This window comes from Anopheles gambiae, chromosome 3 (assembly GCF_943734735.2).
Source record: "Anopheles gambiae chromosome 3, idAnoGambNW_F1_1, whole genome shotgun sequence".
Lineage (NCBI taxonomy): Eukaryota > Metazoa > Arthropoda > Insecta > Diptera > Culicidae > Anopheles > Anopheles gambiae.
Genome location: NC_064602.1, coordinates 94,749,882 through 94,773,988, shown reverse-complemented (window position 1 = coordinate 94,773,988; position 24,107 = coordinate 94,749,882). Strand labels below are relative to the sequence as shown.

General features: G+C 47.5%; 2 protein-coding genes across 14 annotated transcripts; one reads left to right on the top strand and one right to left on the bottom strand.

Annotated features, from left to right (window-relative positions):
• The first annotated feature begins 248 nt into the window (after window positions 1-248).
• On the top strand, window positions 249-21,014 carry LOC1280587 (sprouty-related, EVH1 domain-containing protein 1). 13 transcript variants are annotated; one of them, XM_061660638.1, is made up of 11 exons: window positions 249-409; window positions 1,888-2,795; window positions 13,191-13,368; window positions 13,491-13,659; window positions 15,294-15,496; window positions 15,819-15,882; window positions 15,969-16,138; window positions 17,069-17,298; window positions 17,396-17,596; window positions 17,667-17,840; window positions 17,919-21,014. In XM_061660638.1, the coding sequence occupies exons 2-10, from the start codon at window positions 2,776-2,778 to the stop codon at window positions 17,791-17,793; spliced, it is 1,362 nt and encodes a 453-aa protein (XP_061516622.1). In that variant the 5' UTR covers window positions 249-409; window positions 1,888-2,775; the 3' UTR covers window positions 17,794-17,840; window positions 17,919-21,014. The 13 variants fall into 13 exon arrangements, with proteins under 13 accessions (XP_061516622.1, XP_061516620.1, XP_061516624.1 ...); XM_061660636.1 differs by having other exon boundaries at window positions 17,066-17,298; XM_061660640.1 differs by having other exon boundaries at window positions 249-518.
• A 1,680-nt stretch (window positions 21,015-22,694) lies between these two features.
• LOC1280588 (probable DNA-directed RNA polymerase I subunit RPA43) lies at window positions 22,695-24,074 on the bottom strand. The gene has a single exon (XM_061660649.1). The coding sequence runs from the start codon at window positions 23,945-23,947 to the stop codon at window positions 22,709-22,711; it is 1,239 nt and encodes a 412-aa protein (XP_061516633.1). The 5' UTR covers window positions 23,948-24,074; the 3' UTR covers window positions 22,695-22,708.
• Window positions 24,075-24,107: the final 33 nt, after the last annotated feature.

The following is a 24,107-nucleotide window of genomic DNA, read 5'->3' as shown; positions in this document are numbered from 1 at the left end:
GACTAATCCCGTTTTAGTGCAATGGCCTTAAATGGCGCATAAAAAAAGCAAAATCAATTTATTTGTCCCAGATTGCATGTTGGTGTAAGAACATCTTGAAATATTTCATGCATTTCGTTCGAATTGTTGTCGATCGTCACGTTCTGCCAATCGGTTTGGCATAAGGCCTTTTGACAGCGCAAGGAACGAGCTGTGCAACAGGGAAAGAGAGCGAGCGAGCGAGCGAGAGAGCCCGACCAAAGGCGTTTAGCTGTCATCTTAGGATCTTAGAGGAAGATACACACAAGCTCTGGCTGGTTGAAATTACAGCAAAAAAGACGCGACCATTTCGCGTGCAAATAGTGCCCCCCCCCCGTTCGTTTCGCGTGCTGGAGGCAGTACGTTTGCATCGGCAGCAGACACGGCACAGGTTCGTTTCGGCCGTGCGTTTTGCAGTATCGTGCAAGGGTCAGCGTGCAGGAGGGCCGCGTTCGATTATATCCATAATAATCCAGCCTGCAATCAGGAGCAGTGAATATGTGCGTGCCCGTGTGCAAGTGTGTATGAGGCAGAGAGCGAGAGCGAGCGAGCGAGCGGCCGTGTGAGAGAAGCAGCGCGCGAGCAAAAGTGCGTACCAGCGGGAGAGCGCATAAGCAGGATAAGCAGCACCCGCGAGATAGAGCGAGAGAGAGACCATCCGCGAGGAACACGGCGAGGGCGAGATTGCTGTAGCGCAACCGAAAAAGAAAAGAAAAAAGGAAAAGAAACAAGAGCGTTCCCTGTCGCGGTCGGATCGGATCGGTCGCGCTGCTGCTGTGTGCTCTCTGGGTTCGGGTTTGGTGTGTCCCTGGCACTTTCCTGGCGTGTGTCCTGGCCTGGCATGCAGGCAAGATTGGCCTGCACGGTGCGTGAATTTCTGTAACCCGTGCGTGTGCGTGCGTGTTTGTGTGTGTGTGGTTGTGTGTGCTTGGGTCTGTTGTTTCGGGCTGTAACCAACAGGGGACGGCAGTGCCTACTGTGACTGTAGACGGGCGTTGTACAAAGGCAAGCAAGCACATACAAGTACAAAGGCAGCGCACCAGAGCGCAAAACCCATCCGTGAACCTCCCTGGACAGTTTCACGGGAGCACGGCCCGGTCTGTGTGAGTGTGTGTGTGTTTCGGGGTGCGTTTTCCCTTTTTCCTACATGTAAGACCCTCTCCTCCTCCCACCCCGTGTGCATATGGAGCGCAACCGCTGGTGGAACGTTGGATGCAGGAGTGGCTGGAACGTTCCGGACTCGCTGCAAGACGGGTGTGTTGGGGTGGTTGCCGCAGTAATGGGAAGCCTATAGGCTCGGAAGCTTCCTTCCCTTTTCATTGCTTCGCAAGACCAAACGAGCTGCAAAAAGGAGCTGTTGTTAAAAGAAAGTACCCGAAAGAAGTGAAGTGAGGAAAAAAACGCACCACCCAATTTTCGGCCAGTGGAAAATGTAAAAGTTTATGCGAGGGAGAGAGGTGGGAAGGGAAGGATAGGATGGAAGAAAAAACAAAGAGCAAAATCCTCCAACTGCACCAACAACAGCAGAAGCAGCAGCAGGAGCAGTGAAAATTGCCTTCGCGACGGATTCGCACTTTCCACTGGAAAAAAAAGAATCAGCTTTCCGCAGAAACAGGGAGGGATTTTGCACAGTTTCCACCCAAGCGTCGCCCTTTTCAGCTGTCAACTCTGCACATACACACACACGCACATGCACTTACACACACGCACGCACATTGATAAACCGAGAGCAGCGCGTCCCCCGTGCCTGTGCGAAGATTGTGTCCAGATTCCGGATCTAGTTGGATTCCAATTGCAGTTTCCAACTTGATTTCTTATTAAAATCCAATAGTATATCCTTGTTTTTTTTCTCCTCATACATTCTTTCAGTACGTGAGTGTTGGTGCGCGCGCCCGAGTGTGTGTGTGTGGTGGGTTCTTTTGTATAGTGTTGTGTGATTGCGTGCATAAGAGCCAGGACGACGGTTGCTTCGGGGCATCTATCTCCTGAAAGGGTAGCCAGAAAATGGGAAAAGGTTTTGTGTAAAATAGTGATATCTTGCTGTGTCCGACAGGCGTGTCCGGCTACTTTCTGGAGCAACACGATCGCTAGGCAGGGAAGCACAAGCGAAACCGCATTGGAGTGTAAAGAGTGTGGCCAAAAAGCCTACAAAAGTGTATCTGCTGCTGCTGCCAAAGTGTCTGCCACTGTAAAGGAAAAGTTGCAACGAATCAGCAGTTGTGTGTGTGTGTATGACGAGAGCGCGCGTGTGTTTATATAATTAAAAGGCATCTTTTGGCCACAGTCTGGTGTGTCAACAGTGTGTGTGCGTGTGTGTGTCTGGCCCCACGCAACGGCTCAATAGGGTGTCAAGTGAAGAAGTGTTGCCAATATTCAGCTAGAGGGCAGTTCTCCAATCAGCGTGTGTGTGTGTCTCTCCCACGTGTTGTTGTGGTTGTTGGTCGAAAGCAAGTCCAAGGGATAAAGGGCAACGAGAAGCGATCTGTCCCAGCCAGGATAACAAAACCACACATCCACGCAAGAGTTGCAAGCGGCTGTTGCGAGGACTGTTGGGCACAGATACAGAGCACCGAGCAAAACAACACACACTTGCCTACTAGGATCGACAACAATATCCAAGCCTTCCACGTAGTCGATCGCCGCCGTCGTTGTCGTCGTCGTCGCTGCTGCTCGGTTCCCGGAGCCCATGTACAGTTACAAAAATGGTGAAAACAGTGCTGCTACCCCAAAATATTAGTATATTCGAGATTTCTAATCATGACCGAGGCATATGAAGAGTAAGTAACTAACGCCGTGGTGGCGTATCCTCTTTATCTTCCCACGAGTTAACTTACATCCAACACTCTAGCATGTAAATAGCGTTAACTGTACGTTGTGTGAAAATGATTATCAGAAGAAATGGAACGCTTTTTTATGGACAGCTTTTGGCGAACGAATATTTCGTATCCTTTTCGCCCTCTCTACCGCTCCAACCCAAAATTCTATCCATTTGCCATTTCACTCTTGCTCTCTGTGGTGCGAGGCTTTTATCCTTTCATTCTGCGTGGTGCAGGAAGGAGTGGAGAAGGAACAAAAAAACAACCAGGATCCATTTACTCTCTCCGTTCAGAGTTTCGGATACATCTTGGAAGGTTTCGCTCCTTCTCTTCCGCTCAAATCGGGCTGCCTAATTTTGCAAACTTGCCGTTTCATCGTGCAAGGATACACATACCATGGGCTTGAACCTTGTTTGCTGGTGCTCCCAGGATGCTCTCTCACAAAAAATATGCTCTCTCTCTTTCTCTCACTTCTCAATTGCCTATAGTGTGTGGTGTTATTCTCTGATATCCTTTTTGAGGTGCCAGCGCGCGCGCGTGTGTGTGTTGTCATCAAAAATAAAGAAATATCGCCACATCAACGCATCGACCACATGCCCGCCTACTACGGAAAGGTATTTCGTGGCACGTACTGCACGTGAAGTTTTGTCAAATCCAACCTGGGGCTCTTCAAGATCTGCTTGATTTGAGGGACTGCAAGAAAGTACCCTTTTGGGAATGTCAAACTCCTGTTTATCAATGAAATTACAACTTCAATCGTTGGGCCTTATGTAGAGTGGGACTTCCATCCCTTCCATACTCCTCAATCATCCGGAAGTTCAAGTAGATGTGGCATAGGGTAACGACCAACCTATGCCCTAGTGACATCCTCCAAAATGACAGCTTTGTACCAAAATGTAATGCTTTAGACGTAGTGCTCCCAACTATGAAGGTTTGGAAGTCCTTAAAGTCATCTTAAAGCCAGACAGACTTTCAAATCTGTTTAATTTCATTGAAGAACTCCTAATCCTTGTCCGGTCAAGTACTAACTTAAGCGTATTTTAATTCGATATCCATTTATCGAAGGTTTCAACAGGGTAGAAGTTCAGGCTCTGACCACCATTGGTTAATGAGGAAAATTGTTTAGTTGAGGTCAAAGGACGTTGCAGTTGTAAAATATCCTGCTACTACAATCAATGCTAAAAGAGTCTTTTGGATGTTTTTTTAAGGTATCGAGAAGAAGAAGTCGCGGAATTTCAAACAGTTCAGGATTAAGTCGCAATGTCCTTTCTAACTGTTTTTCAATCTTCCAATGCTTTGCCTACAGCAAAGCTAAACTAAGACATAAATCGTCATTATGGCTGGTATTATTGAATCCGTTCGTAGCGGGAACGTACGGCGCTCACATAAAATTTTAGGGATGGCAACACATTTCTTGAGCCCGCTCCTACAACGCCGTGGTGAATAACTGTAGCAACCATCTAGTACGTTAAAAAAATGAGTGTCGGGACGTACGCCGCCGCTACGAACGGATTCAATAATACCAGCCTATAGCTACGAAGTAGATTCTCCAAAGAGATTCTGACGTCCTGAACGTTTACTTAAACAAATGGAACAAGAAGGAACGAGCGATGGCCTAATTAAATTGGAAGAACACTATTCGCAACGAACAAAAGCGCAGCTACTAGTAAAAAGAATCAAATTAGAATGACACGAAATATGAATGAAAATGGCCTATGTGTGTGTGTGTGAACCATCGCCAATAGCAATAGACCCACAGAGAGAACACCGCCGCCCTATATGCGCGCTGGGAAGGACGCCAAATGGAAAGCAATCAATGAGGCTACAAAGCAACCACCCAGGCGTTCTATTGGCCTTGATACTTGGCAGCCGAGCGGGCGGTGGTATGAGGACAGGGAATCCACTGTACGGTCGCACCTAGAATGGAAATATAGCACCTGCAGGCGGAGAGGAAGAGGACAGCGAGCATCATCAACGACAGCTGGATGGAGGACAAATACACACACACACACAGTGTCCGGGGGTTTTGGCATCGGCGGAAAATCATTCATCGTTTTCCCTGCCGTGGCATGCAGGACGAACCTTTTTAGAGGATTGTGTTTGCATGTGCGCGCACGTGTGTGTTTGTGTGTGTTTGTTTGTGTGCGAATATGCGCACACGCCCTCTCCCGTGCGCTAATTTCCAGCACACGAAATGCCCAGCCCCAAGAGTTGGTAGGTTTGAATGATTATCCTTTTTTTTTGACTGCAATTGTAGTTGACGTTCCTGTCGATTATGCTTGCATTCAGCGATCTTTATTCCCCCGCCATTTCTTCCCTTGGGCTCTCTTTTGGGTCAAGGTATTCCATGTTCCAATGCTCCTGGCAACGCGCACACTACCCTTGGCAACTGATCGTTTGGTGGTGTCCTGTGAGGCAAGCGCAGGCTACTGGGTGTTGTGAGGGTTAAATCGAATTGAATGGGGATGGTGGGGGAAAAACAGGATAACCTCTGTAAAGCCTAGCGACGATGAGAGCCTTGGTTTGCAGCTGATTCGGTTCGCTCACACTCTCACACTCCCGTTTCCGTGGTGGAACTATTTTTTAGATAATGCTGATTTTTAGTTTTATTTTGCCAGTACATCGCCTCCATTCTCTTTCACTCTCTCTCGCGCGCTCGACTCTCGGATTTAGACTTTCTCGGTCCTTCGTGAAAATGGTTGGTGGTGCGCGAAACTGTCTGGAGAGCATACACGATAAACAGTGAGGGCGAGGAGGAGGGGACAACAACAGGGAGGGCTGGAGGTTTTTTAACATTTCTCCCCCCCCCCCCCCCCCCTTCAATTCGAGCTGGTGAGAGATTCGCGCTCTCGCTCACGAGAGCTTCTCTCATCATCGACCAGCAGCAAGTCCCCCTCCCGGAGGTCGCCGCAACGCAACAGTCTCTCTCTCCCTTCTTCTGCGCGGTTCCAAAAAAGGATCGCACTGTATGTGACCTGTAAATGTGTGTACGTGTGTGTGTGTGGTGGCGGTTTGCACTGTTTCTTTCATGAATGAGAAAGGGCGAGCGCGCTCGGGTGGATTTCATTGAGAAAAATGTGGATCCGCGGCGCGGTCAGTGCGCGGTAGGGACGATTTTGCCCATCCGTGCCCCACTCTCTGCCAGGGTTCTCATCAACCACCATCATCATCATCATCATCATGATTGGCGGATTGGGTGGAAGTGTACGGGGCGCAGCAGGTGAAGGTGGTTTGTTTGGTGGATGGCCAAAAATTTTCTTGCCCAGCTTTTACCCCTCTCCCCTTAAAGAGAGTGGATGATGGTGGTGTCCCCCATTCCACATCTAAGGTGTATACACTCCAATACACTCCGTTCCATGCGAATTAGAACACGCAACTACATCCAACACGAATCCCATAAGCATTAGGCTGGCAACATGGTCACAAAAAGGGGGGCACGTGTTTGTGTGTGTGCTTCACATTCCAGAATGGAATTGTTTCGTCCTTGTTATGAGGTCTGTGTGCAAGAGGTTGTTCAAGAAAAAAAAAACGGAAAAGTCTCTTCCAATTAGGTGTTCCAGTTTTTTTTTTGTATACTGTGTTTGCTTGTGCGCGCATGTGTCGTCATCAGGATAGGGGCATGCACAATGGGCATGTATGTGTGTGTGTTTTTTGTTGTTTCAATAGCCAAACACAGAGGGAAAAATGCACTCAATATCTCAACCAACAGGGCCAGGGATATAAGTGGTTGTTAAAGGATAAAAGGCACAGCCACACACACACACACATACACATGCTTGCCAACTTCAAGGATCCGAGTTTTATCGTTGCATTACCGTTCAAGGATTCGTCGACGAGAGGGGGCAGCAATGGCCCCATATCAAACACCACAAGCCCATTGGTTTTTGCAGTCATTGAGAGAAATCCACTGTGTACTTCACACATGGAACAGAGAAGCTGTGTGTGCGTGTGTGTGCGTGTGTGTGTGCTTGGGCTGCGAAAACGGGACATGCCAGCGCATGGGGTGCCGCGCATGCAAGAAAGGCTCCCTCTGCGTGCGAGAAATGGGGTACGCGAAACTAGGCCAAAAGGAGTTTGGAGAGTTCCAGACAGTGGATGGATGATGGTACGAAGGGAGAGACGAACTCGAAAGGGGGAGGATACTGTTGTTCTGCGAGAGAGTGCGAAAGAAAGGCGATGTTTTCATACGCTCGTGCTTCTCTGACGTACTTCCCGCGAAGAACGGGACAGGTCAATTCGTCAGCATTCCGGAGAATGTTACGGAATTGTTTGACAGTTTTCACCGTGTTGGTTAGTTGTTTTTTTAGGTTTTTGGAGATTTTTTATGGACTCCAATAAATCCAAGATCCCAATAAGGTATGCAAGAAGGATCTCCTGACGAGGACCATAAATGTAATTTTGTAGTTTCTTCTGTTGTGTTCATCATCCTTTTCATATCAGATATCAGATAACAATAATTATCTAAACTTTTCTACTACAAGAACATGTTTATAGCATATGTTTCACGATTCAGGGTCCAAAGATACTAACACCAGCAATATATTGTTAGAATGTAAGATCCTCTGTGGAATTAGTGATGATGATGATAATGATGATTCAGGTTACGAACTCATTCAGGTTACGCACTCATTCTCTTCTTATAAAAAGCAAAAAGGGAAGAAGATCAATGTTGTTATGTATAGTCACAGACTTGTTGACTGCCCGACCTACAGGGTTTTGCAGGAGTACTCGTAATTTTGAGACACTTTCTTGAGTATTTCGTATGGGAAGTAAACATTGAAAAGTCCTATTGGATTCCAAATGGCATTCGATTTTACCCAATTGACATTTTCGAGCACGAATAATCGGGAATTCGAGCAAATTCCCTTAAACTGCAGCCTTAAACTTCCCTTAAACTGCACCAGTGTAAGGGAATTTAGAAAAAGCCCTTTAAAATCAACAGTGATGCGGCTTTTTCGTTGCGCTCTTCTAGATTCGCTCGGAAATGATGTGTCCTATCGTTATAGTTGGCCATGTACCCATTTTATACTTAAATAATACCCTTTTTTATAGAATAACGTGACACAAAATTAGCTTTTGTTTTTCAGCAAAATCCATAACAAGGAATGAAAAATAAGCTCGACGGCATCGTCCATCGATAGAAGAAAGTCTAATTTACGAACACACCAAGTTTTGGCGCTTGCAACACACTTGATCACACACAAATCCACAATTTCGGGCGTATCGAGTACTAATCGAGCAGATGTGGGAAAACAATTTCGAGCAAATGTCACTTGGGTAAAAAGAGTACCGTATAGACCACTTCCAATAACATAAAGTTCACTTCCCACAAGAAAGAGTGAAGAAGTCAGTGTCCCAAAAGAATAAAAAACCAAGAAAAACTCTGTACTAGGCTTAAAGGCACAGATTAGTAGAGTCTTAGTTAGAGCCTAACGATTGGAATTCGCACAGCAGATTGTTTACTTCTACCTCCAACAACTCGTGCAGTGTTTCAGGGAAAACAATGTTATAATGGCTTTAAAAACGACTTCATTTCCCCATCCAAACCTTTGCCCAAGCTTTGTAGCATCACAGAACAGAACAGTAAAGCAAACAACACGCTTTTACAGGCGCCACTCCCTCTCTCTCTACACTTGTGTGTTGGTGGTTGGTTGGGTATCTCTCATCAGTGTCCAGTGTTTTAATTCCGTGTGTCACGCGAAGGTTGTGGCCCCTCTCGCAGTGGGGTTTGAAAGATAAAGATGTGTGGAAGTCATCATCTGGCCACCACATTACTCTCCCAACCCAACGAGAGTGGCACGTTATTGCGTCAGGAGAGGAGGGGGGAGTGTATCTAATTTGTGTGAATTGCTAGTCGACTCCCAGTGCTTGACTCTTGCCCTGATCGTATCTTTTGGTTGGGGGTAAAGGGAGGGGCGAGCAGGAGGTTTTGTCTTTGGTACAGAGCATGAATGAGCTGCTGTGGAAGTCGTTGCCGCTGGTACGCACACTCCCACACCATTGATAACGCCGCCTGCGTGACAAATTCCGAGCCGGAGCTTCCGAGTGGAGTGGAGGGGAATGGGCGACGGAATGGAGGAAGCTCGTGAAGTCGTAAAAACACGCGCTCGGTGGCCTCGGTGCCATGGGGCGCGCAAGGGGTTGATCTTAATTGATTTTTGTTGACTCTAAAGCGGAAGTCAGCAAAAGGGGGGTGCTGGCTGTGTGGTGAAGAGAGAGACAGAGGGAGAGAGAATGCTGAGGTGGCCAAAAATTCTTCCAATTTATGCTGCTGCAAGGAAGGGGGGCAAGGCGCCAGAGCGAACTGAGCTGTTTGATCTTATCTTGGGCCACCTAAAAACCTTCCCAGATTTGACGTCATTCTCACGATTCTTCCCCCATCCGTTGTCGTCTTCGTAGTTGGGCGAGAGTGCCGGTGGAGGAAGGACCCGGACCGGGAAAGAAATTAAATATCAAATTTAAAATAACTTGCCTAATGTCGCACCGATCTCCTCGGAGGTTGCTGACTGTTCTGGTGGTAAGGTGGGGCAGACGGGAAGATAGCCGCCGTACGTGACTCATTTGCAATGGGAATGGTTTAGAAACGCCTGATAGGGTAACGAAACCATCATCATCATCATCATCATCCCTTACAGCAGGGCTCAAAAGGGTGCCTCATTTAAGGGACTGCGAGAGACACAATTGTGTGTATGTGCAACTGTGTGTACTTACGTTGTTGTAGCTGCCGAGCAAGCGGTGGTGGCAATGACAAGGAGAGGATGGCATGGTAAACCGCAAACCGAACGGAACCGGCCAGGAAATGGTGATCATTAATAACATCTCGTTCGTGCTTGTGCGCGCCTCACTGTGTCGAAGGTGGATTCCCTGGGTAGGGAAAGTGGTGGTGAAGAAGTCACTTGTTCTCCTCCTCCACCAAACGATCACCAGTTTTATGAATGAACTTCTCTGCTGCTATGTGCAAAAAAAAAAAAAAAAAAAAAAAAAAAAACCGCCTTTCAACGACCGCGCCAGAGGACGCCTCGCACGTCACGATCGTTTGCGCCAAGGGCCCCCCCTCCCCTCAAACCAAGTGTGACCATACACATACACACTCGGGGACCTTCCCCCGTCCTTCCCGCTCCTGCGTCATCATCGGTCGGTGTGGCATCACGTGCCCTTGCGAGAACAACGTTGCTGTGTCAGAGGCTGGCTGGGGTGACAGAGGAGTAGGAAACCGATGTAATTTGAGGAACGACGTTCGGGCCAGAGGTCTCCGAGGGCTCATTTGCGTTTGAGTGTTTATAAGACGCAATGGTGGTGGTATGGGCGTGTACGACTGTATAAATGTGTGTGTGTGTGTATGTGGAAATTCTTTCAAACAGCAATATGGTGCGTCAAGGGAAATGAATTTTATCTAGCGATCTCTTCGCTTTGAGGGATCGTATGATCGTAGCTAACATTTTCGGTTTCAAACGCTACTAAAAGTGTGTTTGTTAGTCTTCATGGTACTAGTAACTTCTTGAATTTGAAGCCTCTTTTTAGACATTTATAACTCGCTGAGATCTGGCTTACGAAAATGAGCTGACGAGGCAAAATTCGAACAAATTCTGATGGTTTAAGCAATACCTCACCAAAGAATAATTTTATTAAAATATCACAACAGCTTACAGCTGTTGATATTGTTTATATTCGCGAGTGGGGGCATAAAAACGCCATTTGTTATTAAACGCCAATGTAAACAACCGTGCCGTGTTACGAATGGCACCATAAAATTGCTCATATGTCGGAAGCGTTGCTGCTCTTAACGAGGAGCGATGACGAATGTACTGAAAATATTTCCTTTGTTCAGCATTTCATTCAACGATCGCAAATCGCTCAAAAAGAATAACGAGTTTGATGAACGAAAATCCAAACCCATTCTGACACTCGCACACACATAGACACACACACACGCATCTGTGCGCAGTGCGGTTCTCCGATTCATAAAGTAAGCTCTTCTAGTCACACGAGTTTGTGAAAGAGCGCTGCTCTGTGTGCTGCCCCATTTGCACTTTGCTAATCGCTGGAGTTCGTTCATTCACGAGCCTCACGAATCCTTGAAAATCCAGGCCTGCTGCTGCTCGTGCTGTCAGTGTAGTATCCGCTTGAATGGTTAGCATTCACGGGAGGAAACGCTCCTCCACACGGCGCAGGGCAACAAAGCCTGGGGATGTGCTTGGAAAGAGCGACACGAGCGGCAAGCAATATAGACGTCCTGCTGTGAAAAGCGGAAGTAGGTTTTGCGCTCGTCTGCTTTCGCTCTAGCGTCCTAGCTTCAGCGCCTACTTTGCTCTCTTTCGTACCAACTGGAGCTGCTGCTGCTGCTTCGACTGTCCTTCCCTTGAAGTTTTGTTAATTGGGAAAGCCTGGAGGTAGAGCAGTAGAGCAGGTCGCAAAAAAAGGTTCCCAAATACCTTGCAAACTGTGTAACATCGTACCGTTTTGGAAATGGGAAATTTGGTTTGCGCCACGCCACGGGCACGGGGGCGCCATATCCTCCAGTCTGTCAGATGACGGTTGTTCTGTCAGACGGAATAGTAAACACTTGTTATTAATGGTGTCATATATTTGACACCCACCGCCACGCATCCTTGGTTTGCTCTGTTTAGAGATAAGGAAAGATTGAGCAGCAGCGAGCAGCCTGTGGGCCAGATCTCACCCGAAGGATGATGGCAGGATATAACACCAAATCCCCGATGCGTGCGCTATCCCACACACACACACTCTCTTTGTCTCTCTCTCTCTTTCTCTTTTCGTTTGTAGTGTCACGAGAGCGCAATGGTTTGGCGTGCCCAAACAACCAAACGCACCAATCTTGTGTGTATGAGAACCAGCCTCCTCTTCTCTCCAACTGAGAAAATGAGATTTACAGTGAGAGAGCGAGAGAGATGAAGAGAGTGAGAGCTATTGCTACGAGAGAGCGCAGCACCGTGCGCATATCAATGAAAATTAGAGAAAAAGAATGAATGGGATTATTTTCGGAATGTTTTTGCGCGGCGTGTATATGGCCCTGTCTCGCTTTCTTGAACGGAATGGAACAGAACTGAGGCGGGAATGTAGGGAAGGTTTTGAGAGCCGCAGGAGGCAACCCCATCACCGCTGGCATACTCTACTCCCCGCTTATACTTTTCATTGGGAATGTGCTGCTGGTGCTGCTGCTGCTGCTGCCCTAATGAAACAGAGGAGGGATAGGAGTAGGGTGCAGGAAGAAGAAGGTATATTGGTATTCGTCACCGTCGAGGTCGCGAAATGATGGTGCGCAAACCGCTGGGTCTAGGCAGCAGAAAGGGTGTGTGCGAGTGTGCGAGGCAACACTGCTGGCAACACTGTGACCTGTGAGCACAACGGGTGGGAGGGGTGCATGGCTCTTCAAGTTGTTGATGATGATGATGATGATGGTGATGATGGTGATGTATCTTTTGGGGCCCAGGATGACGCCAGCAGCAGTAGCGCAGCGCGGCAACAAGGACGATGGGGCCATGCGTGTGTGTGTCCGAGATGATGACGGCATGGAACACTCGGATGACGGGTTAAGAGGGGTTGTGAGGGGGTCTTTGAAGAGAGAGAGAGGAGGGAGGGGTAGACAGTGTTGGTGGCCGGAAGCATAAGTGCATTTGGAAATTGTGACCTTAGGGCCTAGGGAGATAGAGAAAGAAAGAGAGAGAAAGAGAGAGACAGGGCGGTCGTTTTCAGCTGGTGAATGTTTATTTCTCATTAGTTTTTATTGCCTAGGAGTGGTCTGGAGGGCGCGGTGTGTGGATGTAGCGTTACGGGGAACGAGGTGTGGGAATGGCAAAGTGTTTTACCAACTTAGAATATGGGGGAGGGGTGAGAGTGATGGGAAGAGGGTGCGGAATCTGCTGGGAGGAATGTGTCATTTCATTGAGCATACGAAGCGCAGGCCGTCCGAAGTTAGGCTGAGGAAGAAGGGTATGATATGTCCGGACAGGTCGGATAGATGCACGAGATTCCAAGGTTGATCCGTGTGTTTCCTCTCTGTTTGCGTTAAAATGCATAATTTTACTGACGTCACGAAAATTGTAGTGTTGTTTGTGATACGATACACAACAAACCAGTTTCATATTATTGTTGACTGGCTCATTTGTTTTAATTCTCCCTTTAATAATTAACTCCAATAAAACATCGTCTGTTGTTGTCAAAGAGGAGATTCGAACTCACGATCTATCAACCTGTCATTTAAAAGAGCCTTCACTCATCCACTTACTCTATGGGACGCCATTCAAACCTTGTACGTTAGCTCTAGACCATATTCTAACTCCTTTGTCGCTGCTGATCCCATCTAATGTTCGCAATATTCTTCTTGTGTACCGTTTACAGTGATTTCTTAGTTAGAGTACGCGCACAAGTGATGGCCAGAGATGAGAGCACGGAAGGATGGTTACCACTGCATGGCGGTGGCCTGGCGAACGTTTCCATCCGCAAACGCGCCCGACTGCCACCGGACGGTGGCGGTCACGAGTACATCATCTACGGGCAAAGAATATCTGACCAAACCGTAAGTGTACGACAACCCAAATCTTCCGCTACGGCTTATAACCCCTTCCTCCAATGCATATGAGCAGGTAATATTAATGTCCCTTCCTCTCTCTCTCTTTCTCTCTCTTTCTCTAATTTTAGGTTATACTAAGTTGTGTTATTAATAGAGACTTGCAGTACTTCAAAGTCATGCCTACCTTTCATCATTGGCGCGCTGGAAAGCAACGGAACGGGCTCACCTTTCAGACCGCCGCCGATGCGAGGGCTTTCGACAAGGGAATCATCCGTGCCTACGATGACCTCATTGATGGTGAGCATAGTACTGGCTCTGTCCTCAGTCGCACACATAGAGCAGAGCGACAACACCATGCGCACCATCCTTGCTGCGGGAGAAAGAGTGGGAGAAAAATCCGTTTGCTTCTAATAGAGGGAGGGCAAACCCCGTTACCGTGAGGCGAAGGATTCCTTTTTTTGCATGCGAACCACCCCCCCCCCCCCCCCGCATTTGCTTTCTTTCATTCGCTGCCACCCACAGACACACATTCATTCGACTAGTTTTTCCCCCCTCCCGTATCGATGGGATCCCATCAGGAAGCACACGGTTCTATCCACACGCTCCCGTCCTTCCATCCTTGCAGTCACGATGAATATTTAATCTCAGGTCATCGTTGGTTTCAGTGGAAACCATCCCGTCCATTCTACAGCACCACAGTGCCTTCTCTTAATACTCCTTTTTCGATCCTTTCCCTCCCGCTTTCGAGAGGAGGACCCAATCCAATCAACCATCGCTCCCCCACCTTTTCTATAGTGCGCCCTCGGTGCAAACTCGGTCACAATGCAACAACCCTGCCACACACTCACTCTTTTTCACACATTTTCCACCTTTCGTCTTTTCTTTCTGTGCTGGGCCGCGCTGGGTTCGTTGCGTGCGCAATAAAACAATCTCTGCAAACTCTGCACAACAACAACGACAACGCAAATGTGATGACAACGGCTGAACCGAATCTGCCCCGATGACGCTCATGATCGCCCGTAACGCTTTGCAATTAAAAAAAATCTCAAATGTAACGCACCCGTCCCAATAATGATAACGAATGCTCGATTCCGCGTGCTGGGTAAGTTTGTGCCGAAGGTGAATGCTGTGTGGCGTCCTTGTGTTTTGTGTTGTTCGTTTCGTTGTTCCCTGCCGCTTCTTATGTTGTGTTGTGTTAATGCTTCTTAAGTTGTTTTGTCTTTTAGGACTGAAAACTAAACACGATACCCCGGAGCAGATTAAATTCCGTTTAAACTGCTCCTAGCGATGCGTGACAAAGCCTCATAATGACGCGGCTGCGATGCTTCGATCCAGAATTTCGGACGCGCAAAGTGGATTAAACGCGTGTGTCCGATGGCGGTTCTTTTCTGTCTTAATTACATCGCCCTAACGAGCATAATCCGGTTCGAAAACTGTACCCACACCCCGTGGGACGCGAGGGCTGGCTTGCGTTATGGGGCAGCCGACTGCATAACGCCCGCGTATGCACACACACACACACACACGAAGGGACTCGTAAACGTTAAAACATTTACATAATGGCCGGGAATGGGGAAATACTTTCACTGTTTCCCTGGCCAGTGTCCTTGGAAGGTTTCCTTGCAGTCCACTTGGTGTCCGTGACATAATGTCTGCAGAAGGAAAATCTAGGGAAACGCCAAAAAAACAAATCGTCCCTTAACCCCATGCGGCTGCGACTGACCTTCCCTCGCGCGCGCTCCAAAATGTTCCCCCTTAAATATGTTATGTGTTGTTGTTCTGTTGTTAAGTAATCTTTGTGTGTTTCGTTTGCCCTTTTCCGTTACCGTTAAAGTTTTGTCGTTTTTCCGTCTCCGCCCAGTACAATCTTATTAATGCGTGCGTCTTAACTTGTCTCTCTCTCTCTGTCTCCACCACCCTAACCACCCCAGGTATGGCTGATGCAACGACACCAAACACCTCGAACCGTGTCGGTTCCCCCCATCCCACCGGTTCGTCGGACGATCCCGCCACCGAACTGCTGCTCCCGTTACGTGCTACGACGGCGGTGGACGCCGATGGTGACGCTGGTGACGGCTACAACGACGACGACGACGACGACGATGAAACAGTTGGTGAAGACGACGTGTTCATGGTAGGTGTGGTGGTGGTCTCTCGAGAACCCGTACGGTTCTACTCTACTACTATCCCCCCCCTCGGATGGGTGTCTCCCTGTGCAAATCCTGTGCGTCGTCCTGCGTCGATGCGACCGGCAGTGGTTCACATTCGGCCGCAATCGCTGACCCAGAACGGTTGCCCAGGACAGCAGTGTGCCAAATCGGAGGACACCCATCGGTGGTAGAGTCATCGGACCGAGCCTCGGGTACCTGTAATACTGATTTTTTGCTTCTTTCTCTCCGTCTCCGTACCACATCCAATCACTGCCAACCCGATGATCCATCATCCCGGTTGATTAGACGCTGGACTTACCGATTGAACCTTCGGAATCACGATCCAACTCGGAAGGCAGTGGAAGCCATCGTAAGCACCCTTTCCTCCCCTTCGCTCAGTGTGATTTGCAATCCCGTGCATAAATAGCACTCATGCTCTTTTTTTCTTTGTTGCAGAAAGCGTCGATAAACAATCACAACAACAGCAGCAGCAGCAGCAGCAATCCAGTATTCAATACATATCGGGCGATAAACCATCACCGCTGATCAGCAGCAGCAAGCCTGGTGATGAAAAAGTGACTCCTCTAGTACCTGGTGATAACTATTCGTACGTTCAGATAACCGACGTAAGTATCCGGGTATAGAAGGGGGTGTGTTTGTGTGTGTTTGTAGAGGGTTGATATGCTATCCAATCGTAGAGGCATGTGTCCGGGATGGAAGAGGGATGCTTGTTCGCTTGTTTCATTTCATCCCCATCCCCATTGATCGTTCTCGGTGCTATAGAAACCACCAGAGCCCCACGGTAGCAAGTGTAGGATGCCAGTGTGTGCCTTCTAGATTAGTATCAAAGCAACAGAGCTGAGCTTGAATGTCCTGTGAATGTGTGCCGGCAGAGGTGTGTGTAACTCTGTGTTGTAGCTCATCCGACAGCTGAGAATAGGTTGAAATCATTAGGGAGGCAAACAACAAAGAATCTATTGCCATATAGAGAAGCAATCGGACCACAGTTTGCCGAGGCCGAATCCGAGGAGAATCAATATTTGTTCCGTTCTGTGCGAACTTACCGCAGATGGTCATCTTAGCTGACCGTTCTAACAGTGTGTAGAAATAGTGAAGTGAATTAGTCAACAGAAGCGCATTGTTTCATCGTTAACTTGTCATTGTCATCCTGCCTGCATAAAACATCCTTTGCCCAAGTGTGTGAGGGAGTCGGGGGTGGTGGGATATCAAATACACACACGAAAAAAGGTTTTTTATTATAATTGTTTTTCTCTTTTTCTTTGTGCATGCTACTACATCCACATCCTCTCTACACCACCAACCCACTGTGTTTGTGTGTGTGTTTGTGTATGCGTGTACGACCAAATCGCATTAACAAACTGAATACTGTGTTGTGTATGTTTTTGTTTGATACCTATGTGTGTGTGTGTGCGTTACAAATGTCATCGAAAAACAATGGATAAATCGGGCAACTCGTCAAATACGCATCGAACACCGTAACACGACCACCTCCACAATCCTGCCCGATGGCGCGCGCAACACACACCGTGCAGCAGCCGTGCGACATCAAGCTAAAGTATAATTTCTATCACTTGAAGGTGCACGACTATAACTATCCGGTCATCGAAGAACCACCGATCGGCGGCTCACTCATCGGCGGGCGACGCGATTCGACCTCGAGTCTCAAGAAACGGAACGCCCTGGACGCTGCCGCTAATGCCGGGGCCACCTCCGTACCGCCCATCATGAAGGAAGGCACGCTCATCAAGACACGGCTCCGGTGCAGGTAACACTTACCCTCCCCCAACTCCAACAACCTGGTCCAACAGAGTGAGTTAATTCGGCACTCTCTCTCTCTCTCTCTCTCACGCTCTCTCCATCAGATACTGTCAGGAGTTTTACAACGATGAGTGGAACCACAAGGGGTCGTGCGATTACGCGCCCGACTGCGTCCGGACGGCGATCGAGAACGTGTCCGGGATGCCGTGCGCCCGGTGCATGCTGTACCACTGCATGAAGGACTCGGAGGGTGAAACGGCATCACATCCATGCCTGTGCACCGGCGAGTCTGGCTGCACGAAGCGGTACGGCTACAGGGACACCACCTCCAATTCGATTGATATTGACACTGATCTCTCTTTCCACTCTCCGCAGGTGGATCGGGCTGACGTTACTTTCCCTGCTGGTGCCATGCCTTTGGTGCTATCCGCCATTGCGTGCTTGCCACTGGATCGGCGTTCACTGTCGGTTGTGCGGTGGCAAGCACAAACCACAAATTTGACATCCGATCAAAATCATTAACCTTACAAGTATTAATCGGCTAGATTGGTATGTATTGGATGCCGCTGGCAAACAAAAAATCGTAAAATTCCTTGTCACAACTATTTCCCGTTTACTTTCCGACAGATAATCGCCATAAAGTGTGCAGCTCTCGACGATAGCAGTAGGAGGAAAACGGAAAGTGTAGTGTAATAGGATCACCTTCGGTGCGCAACAGCAGCAGAAGCAGCAGCAGCAGCAGCAAAATACTTATAACGGTTATGAGACACACGAGAAGGAAGGGAGGAGGTGATTTGAATCCGCTTTTTGCAACGGATTGTGTGCAAATACACATACCCCTCCGCGGACCCCTCCGCGCATGGACAATGGGGCAGCATACAGACACATTCACCCAAACACACACACACACGCATATACAGACAGAAAAAAAGAAGAAGGAACAATCTCTTCCCCTACATTCAATCCGAGGAATAGAAGGTAATAGTAGTGATAAGGAAAAGAAGCTGGAAAGCGTTCCAATCCCACTGTCTGTGGGAGAGATTCGGAAAGGGGGACTGCTGGTGGCCATTAGTAGTAGGGGGGGCAGAGGTTTTGTGTAGAAGCAGGCAGAACAAACGCCTACAGGACAATGGCGCAGTGTCGGCGCAGCAGACAGAAAAACACCAATACCACCCCCAAACCAGCATCTGCTACAGAACACCGTCAATAATTAACCAAAGTTTTGCACGAGTGCGCAGTTGCGCAATTGTGTCGATCCAGGATTGAGCTGTTTCGTGTTTTCTAGCAGAAACCGTAAAAACGGGAAATCGGAACTAGTGAATGTTTTCTAAGGAACAGGTTACGGAAATTCAATGTAGCGAAACACAAAACCCAGACAAAAGAGAGGAGAAACGATTGTTTCGGAAGCACACATGTGGCATAGAAATAAAGTTGCGCCAACGCGCGCAGATTGCGCGAGATTCGTAATACAAAGCTGCAGCAACAGAATCCATTCGAAACGGAAAGACAAATGCGGAAGCGGATGCAAAATGCATTTTGATGGGCGATCAGGCTTGAGAAAGAGGTCAGGTTGTCACCACCTGGTGGTGATGGTGTGAAAAACGACTGTTTCAAACCGTTTTTTGCAAAGGCGAAACACGCAACAACAACAACAACAAAACATAGTAAATCAAACCTCCAACAAATAAATGAACCCAGTTTGCTACTACTGCTACTACTAAACTCTAAAACAGAACAAAAACTAAACTAAACTACCGAATGTACCATGTACGAAACTTTGTATAGAACGTCCTCGCCCTTCCTTCCCTTTGCAAAGAAAAATAGAACACATGAACTACTGGAGAAAACACAGAACTTAAACCGCGGTTGTTAGCAGTGAAATGGAAGATACAAAAAACAACAAGAAACAAATAATGCAGTTCACTCCCGTTTAGAAGTAGAAACTGTATCACCGTAAGAGACATCCTTACCGGCACAATGATACACACCGAACAGAAATGAAGATTACAGTGAAATTATGTTTCTCCTCTTACTTTGCGTGGAGTGGAGTGTCACGCATCGGGTGAGTTTGTGGCCATACAATTTACGATTGTTAATTCATATCGATTCAATCTTTATGATGAACCCTCCTTTTTACGAAAGCGAAATCGTTACCACGTTGTTGTGCTTCTATTTCCACACAATCTCGAACAACGAGAAGAGAGGAGGGACTTTATTTAGTTCGGAAGCTCTCCCAGTGCTCTACAATAGCTGCTGGTATGCGTCGTTCAATCGCACCGGAAATATTAAACCATTTCGGAGACATTTATGTGACTGTTTAAATGATCTGTTCAAGATGAAATTTAATAAGCAACGCAAACACGACGAGAACTTCTTTCGTACGTGTGTTGCCGTGCTTCACTGTTTCGTACGAATCGATGTTACTTTACGGGAGTTACTTTGTTCTGAAAAAGGTGCAGTCTAGTATTATTTTATTGTGTGCTGATTTTAACATAATTCATCCGTTCCACTCAATTCCTCGACATACATTGCAGGGGGGGTTACATACCCCACCTAAAGCGAATGTTTGACCGCCGTTGTTGACCCCTTACGTTGCGCGTTAGTTAAAAACACACACAACTGCACTCACACAAATCATTAAGTGTGAATGCACGAATGATGCTTTCGTTAGTATATGAAAAGTTCTAAACGTTTTCTTGCGTCCGAGAGATTGTTACTTTATCTATACAAAAAAAGAAGAAGAAGAAGAAAACAATGATATTATTATGCACATACGCAGCGTTGCATTTGTTGGCAGTTGTTGGCAGCAAAACAGATCAATCGTGTCGCGCTCGTTCGATTTTTTGGTCCGATAAGTTTTTGCCACGTTTTTGGTGGAGAAATTATTACACCCGACACCGACCGGCAGACGAGAAGCTAATCAGTTTGTTTATGTTTTTCCACCCGCTCCCCAAAAATGTTTCGTCTAGTGTTAATATCGGCGATCGTGTTGTACATTACCAGTGCGTATTTAAAACAAAATGGAAAACCAAAATTAAAGGGAAAACACAATAAGAAACCAAAAACTCTGATCGCTGTAAAACTGATAGATAAGCTGTTTGATGATGATGATGAGGAAAAGGAGGAGAAGCAAACGAAATAGCTACAAAAAGGAGCACGAAAACCAAGCTCGATAATGATAAGAAAGCGCAACAGTGGCGTACCATCATCACGTGGCGCTGTGGCTTCCTGTCCCCTGTGTGATCATTTTGCGTGGGATTCGCTTCCCGCCATGATGCACTCGGGAAGGGGATCGGTGAAAGACGCCATGGCCATAAAAGGTAGAATCTGTTTTCCATCCCCTTAAATTACCCCCCATTTTTTCCTTCTTTTCGTTCAAGAAAAGCGTATTAGCGTCCCCGAGGGTCAAGAAAGGTCCCGCGAGCAGTGGTGGAGGTACTCGAGCTTGCCGAGGACACCAAAGCATCCGGTCGAACTGTTGTAAGGGCTCAATAATGGTCCGATTGATGCTTTAAACGTCCCAGCGCAGTGCGAGCCTACACGCTCCGTTTACCGGGTTTGCCCTTCGAATCCCCGAAAAGCTGAAAACGTATAAAGTCGTTGATCGAATTTGCAAAGATCAATAGAAGAAGAAGATGAGGATACGGAAAGAATTTATATATATAGTCGTGCAAATATCTATAAAGAAAGTAGATAATATATAAAACCATGCAGCAGAAGAAGGTCGATCACACACCACAACACATTCGAGTAAAGCAGGAATGCGATGAATCATGCATTGGCACTCACAAACCATCTCCCCCATCAAAGCAAAAAAAAACCTTACCAGTGACGATTCAGAAAATGCCATTTTCGAACCAGCATTCGAAGCAAGAACAAATAATTTAAATGGAAAAACAAAACAAAACACATGGCACGTGCAGGCGCGTTCAGGCGAACCATTACTGTTGCGCGCCATTACTACACGTGTCGTGTACACGACGGTACAACATAATGTATGTATTCTTATTCAAAATATTCATGTTTTACTGTTGTATCGATACACAACCAAACAAGAAATGGGAAAATGTCTGTGTGCGTGTGTGAGTATTTAATAAATGGTGCAGTGTAAACCACGGGCACCACACTCACGCAAAGGTAGGGCTAACGTTAGTGTCGTGTGTCAGTGCGCGACACCCTATAAAGACTAAAATGTGGTGTGCCGAAAGGGAGAAGAAAACTGCAACCGACACCGTGACCGATTCAAACGATAATACCACAGGCAGCAGTTACGAAAGCAGCACACTTCATTTGCCATTTTGCAGCTACTTAATCGTCTAAAAAAGAGGAGAAAACAAAACACTAAAAGCTTACTACCCGTTATCATAGAGAAAGGAAGAAAGCCATGAGAGACACGGAGTGTCAAGGAACGGAAAGCGGAACCTACGGATCACGCGAATAAAGTGATCCTGCGAAAGGAGGTGGAAAATAATATGTAATAATAATGAAATACAACAAACATGCAGAAAACAAAAGAAACAAATGCGCGTGCAGCCCTTTTGTGGCGTGATGTGTGTACAATTGTGTGATGGAAATGAATTGAAATTTGAGGATTTCTTTCAATTGATTTCTTTTCCGAAACCAATACACATCCCACACGACGCCGACGATGACCGGCTCTCGGCCCGATAAAGGTAAATGCACCGGACCCCGATAGACACACCCCCCACACACACACTCTCCCTCTCTCTCTCTCCAAGAAAAGAGCAACGGAAAACGGCATTAAGCGCTGCGCAGCAGTGTGCGCTGTTGTGCCCATTATAAATATATGCAAATAATATATAAATTATATTGAAAAAACAGAACAGAACAGAACAGAAACCATTATAAAAGTAAAGCAGAGTAAATCTCAATCCCCCGCGAAACATGGATTATAATAGGAACGAGGTGTGACAGAGAGAAAGTGTGGTGTGTGCGGGTGCGACGGCTGGCTGGTGCACGTGCACTTGCACGGCAAGCCCTAGCGGCCATTTTAAGGGCCAGTGCCGGCGCCACCAGCCGTCTGCACAGGCCACAGGTGTGGAGTGTGTGTGGAGTGTCGGATGCTGAAATAGCAAAACGTTCGACAGAAAATATATAAAACAGATGAAAGCAAGATGTGGAGAGTAAGAGAAACTGAGGAAAAAAAAGAGAAAACGATATTTGTAAAAAGCAAATATTTATAATTCTAATAAATTATGAGAGATGAAAATAAGATCATAAGAACATTAGGCGTGCATTTTGAACTCACCTTGGCTGGCAACTTGCTGCGGGGAAAGAAAGTGTTGTGAACATTTTACGTTCCTTTTTCTCAACCTTTACCCTCTTGGAGCCCGGAATTTAAGTCGTTTCTTTTTTGGTTTCTTTTATGGAAAACAAGGCTTATTACGTTCTATTATTTATTCAGCGTTTTTCTTCTTTTTTTTGCTACTTTCAGTGGGTTCCGTTTTGATGTGCACTACCGTATCGTTAAGATCGAACCGGATTTTGCGCTTTTTCGCCGACGTCGTCGTCGTCGTTTCACCATTGGCCGCATCGGCTGAAGCCGGAGTTGCCGCACTACCATTGAGGTGGACACCATTCGTGCCGTTCTTCTTCGACTTGGCCTTGCCTTGGGTGCTGGCGGTGGGCTGCTGCTCCACCACGGCGGAAGGTTCGTCGTCGTCGGACGATAATACTTCCTGCTTGATTCGCACCGTTTCCACCGGTCCACCGGTCGATTTCTGAGGTGACTTTTTCTTTTCCTTCTTCTCTTTCTTATCCTTCTTCTTTTTGTCCTTTTTGCTGCTATTTGTGCTCTCCGTAAACTCGTCGCCAAACATTTCGCCGAGCAGCGACTTGATGAGAAGACTTCGTTCATCGTTTTCCGATTCGCTGCTGCTTGAATCGTCCATGACTGGCATGCCAGCAGTAACACCGTTCGTTGCCGGTGGTGCTGCTGCCCTCGATACCGCTTCCGGTACCTCCTTGCTCTTTTTCGACGCTTTCTTTTTGTGTGTTTTCGGTTCCTGCTTGACGATGGTGTCTGTCTCCATTGCGATTTCCTCTACCTCGTCGCAGTCTCCATTCTGTTCGCCCGGTTCCGTCTTGATGCGGACCGGAATGACTCCGTTCAGCACCAGCTCACCCTCGATGACGGGTAGTTCGCTTTTCATGTCGCACGAGTTCACGGTGAACGAAATGTCCGACCCGTTCTTGAGCGCATGGAGCCTGGCGGTTTGTTGGCCCAGCTTGACCGTCACGTTGAACACCCGGTAGATGACGGCGCTGACAAAATTCTTCGAGACGTAGTTCACCGTACCCCGCAAGGTCGAACCGATGCGGGGCTGAAACACGTAGTAATCGATCGTGGTACGCACGTGCAGGTACGGGCTGTCCAGCCGCAGCGCGGACAGCGCATTGTCGACGCGTATCTTCGCATAGCCGAGCACGATCCCGTTCAGCTTCGCGTGGTACCGGCCGATCTTGTCCGTCACGCAGCGCTTCACACCTTTGACGATGTGCTCGCAATCACGCGGCCGCAAGCTCAGGATCTCGTTCAGCTGCACCGCGGCCACGCAGGACAGCGGATCGGCGGTCGATTTCTGCAGCTCCTCGGCGGAAAACTTGGTATATTTTGCAATCGTTGTTCGGTGCATGTTGGATGCTGGGGATGTTTTTCCTATTGCGCGACACTTTTCCCGGTTTTCCTAGTTGCACATCATCCCCCCGCTGGAAAGCGTGGTAATATTTATGTTATGATCTTGCGGCCCAGCTGTCAGACTTCAGGGATGAGTGACAGTTGCTTTGACGGATTGT

Bases quoted from the DNA above. Each gene is read 5' to 3' on its own strand.
- LOC1280587 (XM_061660636.1), top strand. From the start codon at position 2,776: ATGACCGAGGCATATGAAGA. The intron at 13,660-15,293 runs GTGAGCATAGTA...TAACCACCCCAG, and splicing joins CTACGATGACCTCATTGATG to GTATGGCTGATGCAACGACA. The intron at 16,139-17,065 runs GTAAGTATCCGG...CACACCGTGCAG, and splicing joins CGTACGTTCAGATAACCGAC to CAGCCGTGCGACATCAAGCT.
- LOC1280588 (XM_061660649.1), bottom strand. From the start codon at position 23,947: ATGCACCGAACAACGATTGCAAAATATACCAAGTTTTCCGCCGAGGAG.